The 14067-nt window shown below is 50.2% G+C and overlaps 1 protein-coding gene across 3 annotated transcripts; it reads right to left on the bottom strand.

The window, feature by feature from the left end:
- Positions 1–2628: 2628 nt before the first annotated feature.
- Positions 2629–13710, bottom strand: LOC117648215. 3 transcript variants are annotated; one of them, XM_034390594.1, is made up of 2 exons: positions 12990–13710; positions 2629–4466 (listed from the first exon to the last, which is right to left on the bottom strand). In XM_034390594.1, the coding sequence occupies exon 2, from the start codon at positions 4425–4427 to the stop codon at positions 3804–3806; it is 624 nt and encodes a 207-aa protein (XP_034246485.1). In that variant the 5' UTR covers positions 4428–4466; positions 12990–13710; the 3' UTR covers positions 2629–3803. The 3 variants fall into 3 exon arrangements, with proteins under 3 accessions (XP_034246485.1, XP_034246486.1, XP_034246484.1); XM_034390595.1 differs by having other exon boundaries at positions 2629–4445; XM_034390593.1 differs by having other exon boundaries at positions 2629–4433.
- Positions 13711–14067: the final 357 nt, after the last annotated feature.

Below are 14067 nucleotides of genomic sequence, written 5' to 3'. Positions count from 1 at the left end.
GAATCGGATTAAGATGGCTTTACATAACATGAGAGCAGAACAGCGCGTAGGTAACGTAGGCTTTACTTAGGGCTTGCAGAGCGGGAGCCGTTAGCAACCTTTTCGACAAACTCTGCCACCCAACGAAGGCATGCGCGGGGCTTCGCCGATGGGCTCCTCAAACTTGTCCATAACGTGTGGCAGCGGAACAGGCCGTACCAAACGGAAGGGAAAAACGGGAAGGCCTCGTGGTGCGAAGTGATGTTGCGTGTGTATGTTCCCTGGAAAGGTAGCAACAGAAACTGTCAAATCAACACCGGAGAGGAAACACGGGTTTTCAACGAATGTGATGTCTTTTCCGAGTAAATTTTGTCGCGTTCGTTTCAATATGATATCCCATTCGTCTGAACAAGACACGGCCATAAAATAAGGGCGTCTCATTTGTTCACTGGTTAAACTACGGTTAAACTACTGGTTACGCCTCTTAGAAGCGCACGTAAGTCTGGAACCAAACGTACTCAAGCCAGCTCAGAAATTCTTCAATCTCAATGCGATTCTTCATTTTGCTGTGCAAGTGCACCAATACATTGCATTCGAACGAGCCAGGATGGCGAGGATACAGAATTCACCCATATGCACGGAATCACCCGAGATTCGTTGAATAAAAGTGAAGGAACCCTCAAAATCTATATGAAAGGCCTTTACATAACCGTTGTTTTGTCGTCGGTTTTGGAGCGTGAGGGTGTTTTCAAATGTTCACTTCTCCAGAAACATAAGCAAAAACACAAATGGCGCTAATAAAGCGCAAGACATCGTTTTATTTACTGTAAACAGAAATCTCCGAAATTCACGTGCTCTTCTCTGGTGAGCAGTTATCTTCAAGATTCGCAAAGGAACCTTTAGCAACATATTTGCCAGAGGTGTCTTCGTTAATTCCCTTTTTGTTTTTAACAGTATCTTATAAGCATCGGACAATCGCAACTGTGCGATAGGAACCTGATGTTCGTGACGCGCTAATTTTTGGTCAAATAGGGTACTTTGGAAAAGGCAAAAGTGTAAGTTGTAATTGGGAGGAACCAACGAGCGTCAGATAGTAAATGCCTGAACAGTTCACTTACATCGCGTATAGGGCACCTGAATTCGACGCCAGGAAAAAACTTCTGTATTCTATCCTTCATATGGCCCCCGTACAGTCTTAGAGCTTGGCAGGTCTCTCCGATTCTGAGAACGGCGAAGTTTTTTCTCCACCCGGAGACGGGATTCCATTTTGAAACGTAGCTCGTTAACTGAAAACAAATAATTGCAGCAATGCTGCCACACTTTCGAAGAGCTCTGTGTAGTTATCTTATTCGATTCTTGACGCTGGTAGTGGTTCCTCGGGGTTTCAGGAGCGACAGTTGGAATGGAAAGGTTCTCGTTAAACAGCATGTCAAATGTCTTACGGAGAAATTTCCCATAATACGAAGGAAATGGCGCAAGCACAGTACGAAGGTGGTTTTTCTTCGTATTACGAAGGTTTTCTTTGCATCTTACAAGGAAAAAGCTAAAAAGATTCGTATCACGAAGGAATATTGCCTCGTATTATACGTGCGCCGAATCCACTGTGACATACGAATAACAGAGGTCAAATTCCATTGTTAGACATTTAGAATGTAGCTCAAACAAAAAAACGAGATGAAGTTTCACCTACAAGAATTAATCAAGCTTAAATTTATCTTTTGAACAAAGAAAAATCTGTTTTTTGAAACTTTCCGGCAGAGGCAATAACTCGAGAGAAATAAACTGGGGCTTGTGAGTGACCCAGCTGAGTTCGGACTTCAAATTCGGTAAAACAGTCAGTTGGTCGTAAAATGTTTTTCCAAAGAGGATTATTAATATTAGAGTGGCTAATCACTGCAACATCAATAATAAACAAAATGAAAAATAATTGTTTTGTTTTTCGTCAAAATAAGCATACTCAGAATGCCACGTCGAAACGTCATTCGAAAGAGCGGAATTTTCTTCAGAGAGCGACCGAGTTGATATATAATTTGGTGAGCAGGTTTCATCGACCGATACACTGCAAATCCAAGTGTAGGACAGGTCGACACTTTAAGGCGTAGACCAGTTTGTCCTACGCTTGCAAGTGTCGACCAGTTGTGTCCGACGCTTTGAAGTGTCGACCACACATTGCCCGACGCCTGCAAGTGTCGACCACAGCATGTCCGACGGCCGAAGTGTGGGGCCACAATAGGAAACTCAGTGTAATTTGCCGTAGGACAAACAGTGTCCTACACATGCAGGCGTCGGACACAGTGTGGTCGACACTTTAAAGCGTTGGACACAGCTGGTCGACACTTGCAAGCGTAGGACCAACTGGTCTACGCCTTAAAGTGTCGACCTGTCCTACACATGGAATTTGCAGTGTAAGGTCAACATCCCTCGAAAACCTTGCATTTCGAGTGACGTCCTGGCCCCCTTAAGAGGATATGGTACACCTCCCCAGAAGCGGCATTTCCAGGGACGCGCAGGGACCTCTTTCTAACGCCGTCCTGGCCACACCGTTCGAGGTATCGATATGAAACTTGACACACGGGCTCAGAAGGGATCAAGCTCAATGACGGTGCGTTCAAAAATTTTTTTGAACGCCTAAGTTAGGCCCCAGGGCAGTATCACACGTTGGCCGGGGGTTGCGGAGGTGAAGTGGGGTCTGCTGTGTGAGGCTGCGTAATCCAGCTCGCCGCGGGGTCAAACCGGGTCGAGGGATCCTATGCACTTGGTCCTCAGTCACTAGGTTTCACTGCACTGATCACTCGCGTAACCGTCTAGCCGCAGCGTGTTCTACGGGTTCGTGAAGGGGTGAAGTAACGACACACGGGTTGGTTGAGTACTCGGGCACACGCGGACACTTTCGCGGACGGGGTATTCGGCGGAGAGGGCTCAGTTGTTTCCGCTACGGTGGTTGGTAGAATACTGACTGGAGCTTCTCCCGAGTCGGGGCTCCGTGAGGGAGGCACGTGCTCAATCCCTAACATCTAAGGTGAACGCATCGGCCACAGGCCGGTGACAATCAGATTATTCCAGCACTGCTGGCTAACGCCTGATTACTAGGCAACCTATCTGCCAGTCGTGTTAGTTAGCTGGCATTTAACACGGGGCGACGCGGCCTATGTTTTCTGCATAGGCACGCGCGTCAGATAGCACGGCAGCTAGCGCGCTGAGCGCTGCAGAGGTGCGTGCGCATCGCAGAGGCATTGACCAGTGTGACCTGGGCAGTGCGTCTGTGATATGCCGTCCCCTCCTCAAAAATTTTGGAATGAAATGACAAAATTTTAATTGCTAAGAGCCTCCTCTCTTCAGAATACCCCCTTCGCGTGAGTGTGACGTGTTGCATATAATTCAAAATTGTTTGTTTTCATTTAGTGTACATCGGTGGTTTTTGGTAATTATGAAAACTTTGCAGTCTGATAAAATGGATTGAGTAGGGTAAACAGTATTGGCATGTGAAATGGGAATAAAGGTAAAAAGTTCTAACAATTACAAGGTAAACTAAAAGGTTGCTAACAATAATACAGTTGTTACGGTAGTAAAATTACTAAGGAAAATTAAGTTAAGAATTTCAAAACTAAATAAGTAGTAAAGCAATAACTCAATAATGAAATGTAGCAATAAGGAGAAAAATATCAAAATTGTACAGTATTTCGAAACATTGAAAAATATATAAACAAATACAAATTCACAAGTAATTAATGGGTTCAGATGTACTAATCATACAAAGGATAATATTAAAATTCAATACTCAGTGATAAAATAAATTGCAAAAATAATTACAAGTTTACAAAATTTTAAATGCATAATAATATACATGGCAAAAGTAAATCTCGATGTTCTCGATGATCTCGATGTTCAGACGTCTTGCTGATCTCGTTGACCGGACGCCTTGTTGACCTCGATGGTTCGACGCCTTGTTGACCTCGATGATCCGACGCCTTTGTTGACCTTGATGATCCGACGCCTTGTTGACCTCGATGATCCGACGCCTTGTTGACCTCGATGATCCGACGCCTTGTTGACCTCGATGATCCGACGCCTTGTTGACCTCGATGGTTCGACGCCTTGTTGACCTCGATGGTTCGACGCCTTGTTGACCTCGATGGTTCGACGCCTTGTTGACCTCGATGGTTCGACGCCTTGTTGACCTCGATGGTTCGACGCCTTGTTGACCTCGATGGTTCGACGCCTTGTTGCGAGTCTCGAAGTTCGCACCGGAAATGTCCGGCGAGCAAAGGTTTCCGTGAAGCTTGGACCAGGGGTCGTCCAGAACCCGTCCAATGTTGCTCGTAGCGCGTCCCTGGAGTGCCCGACGTCGAGGTGCAGCGTCGTGGGCCTAGGTCCGACGACTTGTCGTTTTGCCAAGACGTTGTGTCGGCGGCCTGGTGGCCCTGCTGTCCTCGGCGTGGATTGACCATGCAGTCCTGTGAGCAAAACTCGGGAGCAAAATGAGCACACTTCACACACTTGATTTGTGACCCAAATATAAATAAAATAGTCACTGCTATATTTCTGGATTTATTCCATCCAGTTTGACATCTCGCTAAGCGAGGCTTGGTGTCGCGTTTTCCTACGCGCTTTGTAAGATTTTCTTGCGTCGAGAAAAGACTGGATTTAAACAATAAACGTTGTCCGTTGTTACGTAATAGTGGGTCAGAATGCAGAGCGGGGCACAGGGGCCCAGAAAACGGAAAAAAAGGGGGGGGGAATTCTTCAGTCCGTCGGCCGTTGTTTTGCTGACTCGAAGCTCGCTGGGATGGCGCGTTCTGCTCTCTCTCTCTCTCTCTCTCTCTCTCTCTCTCTCTCTCTCTCTCTCTCTCTCTCTCTCTCTCTCTCTCTCTCTCCACATTGCCCGGTGACATGATTTGGAAGATGTGTCTGAGTGTCATAACGTGACCATTTGTTGAAATAATTTTGCGTCTCAGGTCAAATATGTGTTTTAATAGTGACTATTGTGGCACTCAGACCCCAGGTGCATTCCGGAAGTGCCCTGGTGTCTTACATTTCGAATCGTTGGGGCTTGGTGTCAATTGAGAAAGGGTGGAACTTTCATGGAACAATCCAATTTTCAAGAGAAGCAGGAAAAACATGATGGTTGCGATGGTGGAGCGATCACGGAGGAAATGAGGAATTTACTGCACGAGCAGGATGGTGCAGGGCGTGAGTGTGGTCGGAAGAAAAGACTGGGTCAGCTGTGAGGCGGGTATGCAGCGGTCACTCCGCCACGGCGCACGAGGTCGCGGCCGGTAGCGGGTGGCACCCTCCCTTCAAATTCATGCGCAAAAGGCTTGTGTTTCGAGTGGAGGTGCTGACCACTGGCGATCCGCTGGAATCTTCGATTAAAGAGGAAATTCGGGCGTCAACACCGTGTCTAATTTAGAAAAGTCGCTCCGTCGACGTCTGGGTATCTGTCGAAGCGGGTGGCGCTCACGTTTCACACAGTTGCAGTTCGACACGCAATTGTGGGAGAAACTGGGCGCTGACAATTCGCGAGACGCTGGTGCTGACGTTGCAGTTTGCTTGAAGATGGCGGTGGGCCATGCTTTTGACCTCGACTTCTCTGGGGAAGCCGTCAAAGCTTGACCTGGGCTTCGTTTTCCAAACAGCAGTGGTTCAAATTTGTATCAATTTGCTCTGCCTTGCAATATTTGTTAATTTGTTGTCCCTCTCGGCTTACTCCTGCATTCTTACTTGTCAGAAAATTCTGCGAGGTTGAATTTGACCTCTGCAGTCCCTGACAGGGGAACTGCTTTCGCCATTTCTATAGAAAATTTGGGTCTCGATGCGCCTGGGTTCGGCGCGGCGCTGGTGTCGTGGAGTGCAGTCCGTTGGGTCGCTCAGGGCCGTGACGTCATCTTGCGAGGGCGCGTCTGCACGGCTGCCTCGCCGCGCTGGCGCGCCTTCCCTGGAAGACGGTGGGTCGTTGGTTCTCGGGGTTGATACCTCGGTTTCTTCTGGGTCAGGGTCACCTGGCGCCTCTTGCTGCTGCTCTTCAACGTATTTAAGTTTCAGGTCTTCAACGTGCGCTTTAAAGTCTTCGCTTGGTCCTTTCAAAATCACGACTTGTTTTGACAAAATTTCCAAGATGGGAAATGGGCCTTTGTATTTTGGGGCCAGTGAGGCCGCAAATTGGCCTGTCAAAATGCTTTTGGGTCGGTTACGCAAGTACACAAGGTCACCAACACGGAGGTCTATATCCTTTCGTTTTTGGTTTTCTTTTTCCAAAAATTGCTTGTATTTCTTGGCGATGGCTTCGCGGGCTTGTGTGACGGCTATTTGTAAGCGTTCTTGACGCAGCTGGAACCACCTTTCAACCGTTAGCTCCTGTGGCTCGGTCAGTTCTTGCAACGGGTTGTTACACGGGGCAAGCTTCTGGCCAAAGATGATCTCGCTGGGGGCAAGGCCGGTCGTTTGACAAGTGCGGTTCCTTAAGAATCTGGTGATTTTGGGAAGGCATTCGTCCCATCTGTTGTGCTTCTCGCTGTCGGCTAAAGCGACTCTCATTAAAACTTTGCATTCCTGAAAAATTCTCTCGGCCGGACAAGCACGATGATGGTAAGAACCAGTCGTAATATGCTGCGTGTTCCACGTCCTGCATGCTTCCGTGAACTTTTTCCCTGTGTAGATGCGATCATTATCGGTGATAATGAACTTGGGGTAATTTGTAGAGGTAAAAACTTGACTTTCCAAAAGTGCTATAGCTTTTTCAGCATTGTTTTCGCGCGTTGGAAATAGAAAAACAAAATTTGAAAAACAATCTTGCACAAAGAAAATAAATTTGTTTTTCTTCGTGGAAGTTGGGTAAGGTCCAGTGAAGTCACAACTGATCATTTCCCATGGAGCAGTTGGGTTTCGAGGTTGTAATTTTCCATTAATTTTCTGATGGTAATCCCTTTTAACTCTCATGCAGATGTCACACACTTTCACGTGAATGTTCACATCATCACGCATTTTAGGCCAAAATGCAATTTCCTTCAAAATTCTGAGAGTTTCATTCTGGCCTGGGTGGCCCTGCTTGTCATGAGAAAAATGCAGCAATTCCTGTCGAACATCTGCAGGTGCCCACGGCACCCACTGCTCGTCGCCGAAAACGTCGCTGTGCTTGTGACACACCACGCCGTCCCTCACAGAGTAGTCGGCGTAGCGCTGACTCAGCTGTGCCGCCGTGCGACGCACTCCGCTCGGGACAGTTTTCTCTTGCAGGAAAATTCTGATGTTTTCACACTCGGTGGATTTGACCTGCCCATCTTTCACTCTTTCCAGCATGGATTTCGGGTGTTCAGTGGTCACAGCCTTGTACACTTCAAGAAAATCGGTGGCAGAAATTTCATCACGGTCAGGCGGGGGAAATCTGCTGAGGTAATCTGCAACCAGATTATCCGTGCCTCTCGTGTGCAGAATAGTGAGGTCATAGGTCCCAAGAATTGCCAAAAGTCGGTTGATTTTGGAGTTCGAGCTGGTGTATTGATGAAAACGGGTCAACGCTAGGTGGTCAGAAATTACAATAATTTTCCGGTTTCTGAAATATTGGGGAAAACGCTCTAAAGCGTAGGCAACCGCTAAACTTTCGGTCAAATTCGGGGCAAGCTGGGTCTCTGGTTTCGTAAGCCTTTTTGACCCGAAGCCCAGTGTGACCAATTCTCCTGTTTCCTTTCGCTGACACATCAAATGGACAGAAATTCCGACTTTTGATGCATCAGTAGCAATCACAATTTGGTCTCCTTCTTGATACTCCTGGAGAAAAGGCGGTGATGATAAGATTTCCTTTATTTGGTCAAAAGCCTGCAAGGCGCGCTCGTTCATTATCGGACGCTTGTTCTTGTTTTCCGGTTTCAGAAGCTCAACAATCGGCTGAGTGATTTCGGCGAAATGTTTTATGTGATCCTTTCCAAATAACACGAGGCCAAAAAATGACCGCAGTTGCTTGTACGTGGCAGGGGGTTCCAAATCTTTGATCGTCTGAACAATGTCATCACATATCCTGTGTCCTTCAGGGCTAAAATGGTATCCCAGGGCGGTGAAAGTCTTCAGGCAAAACCTGGTTTTTCCGGGAGCCGCTGCAATGTTGTGGCGCTCCATTCTTGCAAAAAGTTCACCAACCAATTTCACATGACCTTCATAGTCATAGTCCTGAGACACAACAAAAAGGTCATCTGCGTAAATCGCAATTTGACCCTTCGCGATCATGTCGCCCAAAACCTCGTCGAGAAACCTGCATAGAGCATTCCCAGAGCTGGAGAAACCCTGTGGAGTGCGCGTGAACCGATACTGGCCACGAAAAGCATCTGTTTGGATCGTAAAGGCCGTGAGGTCACGCGACTCCTCAGCTAATGGGAGTCTGAAGTATGCATCAGAGATGTCGAGTGTTGTGACCATTTTAGCTGTAGAGAGTATTCTCTTGATTGCTGTGATGGAAGGAACAGGATAAGGGTCCTTTGGTAGAGCCTTGCTGAGCAGACTAAAATCGACCACAAAACGGTATTTTCCGTTTTTCTTCGGAACGACAAAAGCCCTTGCGTTGAAAGGTGACCTCGCCTTCTCAATGACCCCACTCTTCTCAAGTTTCTTCACAATTTCGGCCATCGCTTCTTGTTTTTCCGGGGTCAATTTGATGTTCTTGCATGTGACAGGCTGGAGGTCAGGAGGGGTCATAACAATGTACTCAAAACCAGTAACAGGTGTTATCAATTCATTTTCTTCGAAAACTTTCTCATGCTTATGCATCAAATCTATGACCTCCTTGACCTGTTCCTGAGGCATGTCGGGGGCGAAAAATGCTCCCTCAATCTGTTTCTCTCCCTCAGATTTTAACTTGAAGCATCTAGAAATGCAAGTGACATATCTAAATGGGGTCAAATGTCCGATGACCTCATTGTTGCGAATGACCATTTCAGACGGTCGCTCGTTTACCATGGTAATGAACATCTGTCCGGCCTCAATTTCTTGGTCAAGGATGTAAACCTTTCTGTTTGGCCACTTCGTCGACGGAACGAACACGCCGTCCTCCGTAGGACAGGGACAAATGTTGACCTGAGTTGGGATGTCCGGCTTTAGGATAGTGTAACCTGCGGCTCGGATTGTGATCAATTTCTCGCGTTCCTCACCATGTGCCTTCCTTCTCGGCTTCAGCTTGCGGCTGGCCTTGGGCACAGCGTGGCCTTGGGGAGGGGCCGGCCCTCCATGGGCCAGGGCGGGGCCGCGCGGGTCGGGAGGTGTCAGCGCCTCGCAGCCCGCCAGCGTGCTGGCCGGACGCGCGACAGTGTGACGCGCGACGGCGAGGCGCGGGGCGGGGCCGGGCGCGGCGGGATGGGGCACGGAGGCGCGGGGGGTGACCTGCCCGGCCTGGGCTGGCCGGGTCACACAGGACTTGCCTGGGAGCCGTGCCGCGATGGCTGATCCGCTCTGTGGAGTGGTCAAAGGGGTCAAAGCCTTGGCCACCTGTGGGTCATCAGGCGCGGCCCAGTTGGGAATGGGGACCACAACCCTCCCCAGATCGGTGGGAAAAGACAATGTTCCTGTGTCAAAACAGATACCAAAACCATAATTGTTGAGGAATTCCGTTCCCAATAATAACTCGCAATCGAGTCCTTGGACGCACAAGCACCGAACTTTGAACTCCGCATTCAAAAATGACACAGGCAGAATGACCTCGCCCTTGACTTCCATCTTCTGGCCATCCGCAGCGATCACCCGGTATCTGCCCTGCATGGGCTTGCCAGGTCCAGCTATTTCGCAAGAAACGACCGGGATGCCGGCCCCGGTGTCCAAAGTGACGTCACGGATGACTGAGCTTGACCCAATTTTGGCCTTAACGTCCAAAATTGGCGAAACGCGCCTGACGTCAACCACGATGCACTCGTCATCATGGTGGCCCTTGGCCTGTTTGGCCCTTTTTCCTCTGCTGTCCTTTTTGGTAGAGGTGGGAAGGGCGGGCGTCGAGAGCGTGTCACCGTCCGCAGCAGCTGGCGAAGATGATGGCCTTGCACTTGATCTTGATTCGGGGCCTCGCGGGCCTGGCCGGTGTGCTGCCGCCACTCCGGGCGGGGTGTCGACGCCCTGCGTGTTTTGGTTCAGGCCGCCGCGTGCATCGGCAGCGACGCGGCGAGAGTTGCTTTGCAAGCACACTGCCGGTCCGCCGGTCGGGTCAGGGCGCTGGCCTCTGCTGAGCTTGTTGTAGTTACAAATAAACAAATTGATTTCCGTTCCTCCGAAAATGTTGAAAATGAGCTGTCTCACTTGCATCCAGTCCAACTTATCCAGCCCTGCACTCATGCGGTACGGAATTGCAAGTTTCTTGACCCTGTTATGTCTGCATTGTTGCTTCAAGTGCACGAGTGCGCGCTCAACATTCTGCAGCACAGGTTTGTCGGAGTACCTTTGCTTAGTGACCAGGGCAAAAATGAACCGCTGCCCACGCCTGAGGGAGGCTACACTGCCAACCGATGGCGCTTGGTTTCGCATTTCAGCCGCGCCGCCGAACTTTCTTTTGAAGTCTCTCGCGACGCCGGCTCCCATCCGGAAACACTGTGAAGTGCAATGTGCGAGGCTCACATTCTGAGGAAGTTTAAAAATGTCACAAATTTGAAATTTAATATTTTGAGGGGTGTCCTTTTTCTTCTTTATTGGTAAATGGACATCCCCCGAAACTAGTTTTTTGGCTGGTAGTCCCGGTGGCGGTGGCTGCCATTTTGTTGGTAACTTGACCTTCCACCTCGCTGCCAGTAAGCATCCGAGTCGCCTTGGTCTTGGTCTTCATGCCTGTTGAAGGCTGGGTTAGGCTCCTCCGTGAAATTCCTATTGTTGTCAAAGTTGTTGTCGTTGTTGTCATTTCTGAATCTGCAGAACTGCTCTGGATGGTTCGTTCGGCCGCAAAAACTGCACTTCGGGTAAACCCTGGCCTGGTGCTTGTTCACTGTCTTGGCAAGTCTGACCTCGAAATCATTTTATGCCTCTTCATTTCACTCTTCATTTCATTCATCATTTCCAGCAACACACTGTCCTGGTCAGAGCTCTGGGTCAGAGCGGCGCTCGCGGGCTCGGCTGCCTGGGCGGGAAGCGGCGCTGACACAGCGTTCTCGCCGTGCGCCGCCGTGCCGAGACCGGCCAGCTGGGCGCTCAGCTGAGCCAAGCTGTTGTTGTTGTTGTTGATGTTGTTGTTGAAGTACAGGCCGGCCTGGACAAACAAATTAGCAATTTGTTGAATGGCAGAGTCCGTGTTGTTCTGCAGTCGTTCTTGCCACATGGGCTCCAGAGCTTGGGACTCTGCGACCCGTCTGGGGAAAACTCGTTTCTCGGAGAGACGCCGATTCACCGTTCTTTGTCCGTGACCTTGTGCCAGAAATCTGTTTCATGTGGGTCCAGGTAGCGAGATTTTTCTTCTCCAATTCACCAGGAGTCGAATCAATCCAGTTCATGTACTTGTCGACGGCCTCTTGCCCAAGCCCTTGCAAAATGTACTTGTTGATTTCAGTCGGGTCACTGACCTTTGCTTCTTTGAGGAGAATTTTCTTCTGCGACAAATAAAGCATTAAAGGCTCATTGTCCTCGTCCCACACCCTACGGAGCATCCGTCCCATTCGGTCACCAGTTTTCGCTTTCACAGGGAAAACGTCAACTAAATAATCCAAGATGTCTTCCGCGTCAGCTGTCTCGTGGATTCCAGGAAAAGTTTCGCCGCACTAAGAGCATGGTCCTCTCAGTTTTGACATCAAGAAATCGATCTGGAGAATGTAGTTGGCTGACCGACGCCGGAAGCATGCTTCGCATGATTTCCCTGAAATTTCAGCGTTTTCACCTCCTGCTCTGAAAGTCCTGTCTTGGTACAGTGAAAAAATTTTGCATGGGATTCCACGCCGTTGCTCGGCTGTGCTCGGCTGTGCTGCAGGTGTGGGTGCGGTCTGGACGACAGGCGCGGCGGGCCTGCGCTGCGCGATTTGGGATCGGCACGGTGGCGAAGGTCGTTGTGCCGCGTGCGGGCTCGCGTGGCCTGGCACCCGTGTTCGGTCCGGCAGCGCCGGCTGGTGGTCCAGTGAAAACTTCAACTTTGGGAAAACCCAACGGTACAGTCCGAAGGAAAACATTGTCATCCAACCTGTCAACAAAGGGGCCAGACCGCGCCCGTTCGTCCGCAACCGCGGTGCTGAGTGGGCGTTGTTGCAAGGCCAGCGACCGTCGCTGCTCGGCTGCACGCGTGTCAAGTTCAAAGCCAACCAATTTCCTTGCCTCAGCTGCTTGCTTGGCCTGGAGGTCCCTAACGGAGCTTCGCAGTGCGTCCTGCTGGGCCTGGAGGACGGCCTGTGTCGTGCCCATGTCACCAACAATTTCCTGGTAAATCAAAGGTCGATCTCCCAGGGGAAGGGTAGACGAGGCAGATGGCGTACTGAACGAAACAGGGACAGGACCACAAGCTCCTTCCGGGGGCGTGTTAAGAGATTCCGCTTGGTCGGGTGTTGTTCTGCTTGGGCTAAGAAGTGCATGCTGCTGACTGCTCAGCGTTTTTCTGGACCGGGTATCTCGGACAGTGCCAATTCGGATCAGAATTGACCTCAGGAAATCGGAGGGGCTTCCGCCATAAACTGCGCCAGCCGCCTCGACTTCCTCTTTGTACTGGGTTACAATTGCTGAGAGTTCATCCGTGTCAATAAGTAGGTCATCTGGACCGATGACTGTGCTTTTTGTTTTAAGAAAAACAACTTGTTCGACATCGGGGTGGCCCTTCTTAATTTCCGTCGCGAGATTTTCTAGTGCCGCTTCAGACTTAGTGCCAGGTGTCTTTAATTGTTTGTAAGCAATCTGAAATTGCCTCAAAGTTTCCTGCGCTGTGTAGAGCGTAGTGTGGGTGGCATTTTTATGATGACTTTCGGGTGGTTCCGATCCGTTTTGTCACCTTGCAAATTGTATTAACTAGTGCGCTGACTGGCAGTAAATCGTCGATTCTTGACATTGTTGCGTTGTCAATGAGTAAATTATTGGGTACTCACACCTTTGTCGTCTTCGTTCCTTTTGTCCAATGGAGAACCAGGCTAGGTGAACCGCTTCACGCGGTGCTCACACCTTCGTCGTCTTGGAGAAACCCGGCTAGATGCACCATATCACACGTTGGCCGGGGGTTGCGGAGGTGAAGTGGGGTCTGCTGTGTGAGGCTGCGTAATCCAGCTCGCCGCGGGGTCAAACCGGGTCGAGGGATCCTATGCACTTGGTCCTCAGTCACTAGGTTTCACTGCACTGATCACTCGCGTAACCGTCTAGCCGCAGCGTGTTCTACGGGTTCGTGAAGGGGTGAAGTAACGACACACGGGTTGGTTGAGTACTCGGGCACACGCGGACACTTTCGCGGACGGGGTATTCGGCGGAGAGGGCTCAGTTGTTTCCGCTACGGTGGTTGGTAGAATACTGACTGGAGCTTCTCCCGAGTCGGGGCTCCGTGAGGGAGGCACGTGCTCAATCCCTAACATCTAAGGTGAACGCATCGGCCACAGGCCGGTGACAATCAGATTACTCCAGCACTGCTGGCTAACGCCTGATTACTAGGCAACCTATCTGCCAGTCGTGTTAGTTAGCTGGCATTTAACACGGGGCGACGCGGCCTATGTTTTCTGCATAGGCACGCGCGTCAGATAGCACGGCAGCTAGCGCGCTGAGCGCTGCAGAGGTGCGTGCGCATCGCAGAGGCATTGACCAGTGTGACCTGGGCAGTGCGTCTGTGATAGCAGTCCAGTTCTGGTCCAACTTTCGTTCACAACAAGTCCTAAGAAAATAGGAATATCCAAAAAAGGGCCACGGCACGTTGTAGCTGCAACTTTGCTCTATCCAGAGAACTTGTCCCCATCTGCGTGCGGTCAAAAATAGAGATCAAAACCTGGTAGACGGCGGACCTCTGCACGGCGGATTTGAACATCTTGCGAAGTTTTGAAAAGGCACTGTCGCAGACGAGCTCTACTAACCCCGCCTCCCCCCGCCCACCCCTCCGGGCGACCCGCCTGCAGCCCGCTGCTTTGTCTCTGCGCCGGGCCCCCCGCTGGCCCCCTCCTCATTCACGCGCCGGAGCCGAGGGTCGGC

Source organism: Thrips palmi, unplaced genomic scaffold, assembly GCF_012932325.1.
Source record: "Thrips palmi isolate BJ-2018 unplaced genomic scaffold, TpBJ-2018v1 HiC_scaffold_3, whole genome shotgun sequence".
NCBI classification, from domain to species: Eukaryota; Metazoa; Arthropoda; class Insecta; order Thysanoptera; family Thripidae; genus Thrips; species Thrips palmi.
The sequence above is the reverse complement of the archived record's forward strand: the minus strand, read 5'-3'. Positions and strand labels throughout refer to the sequence as shown.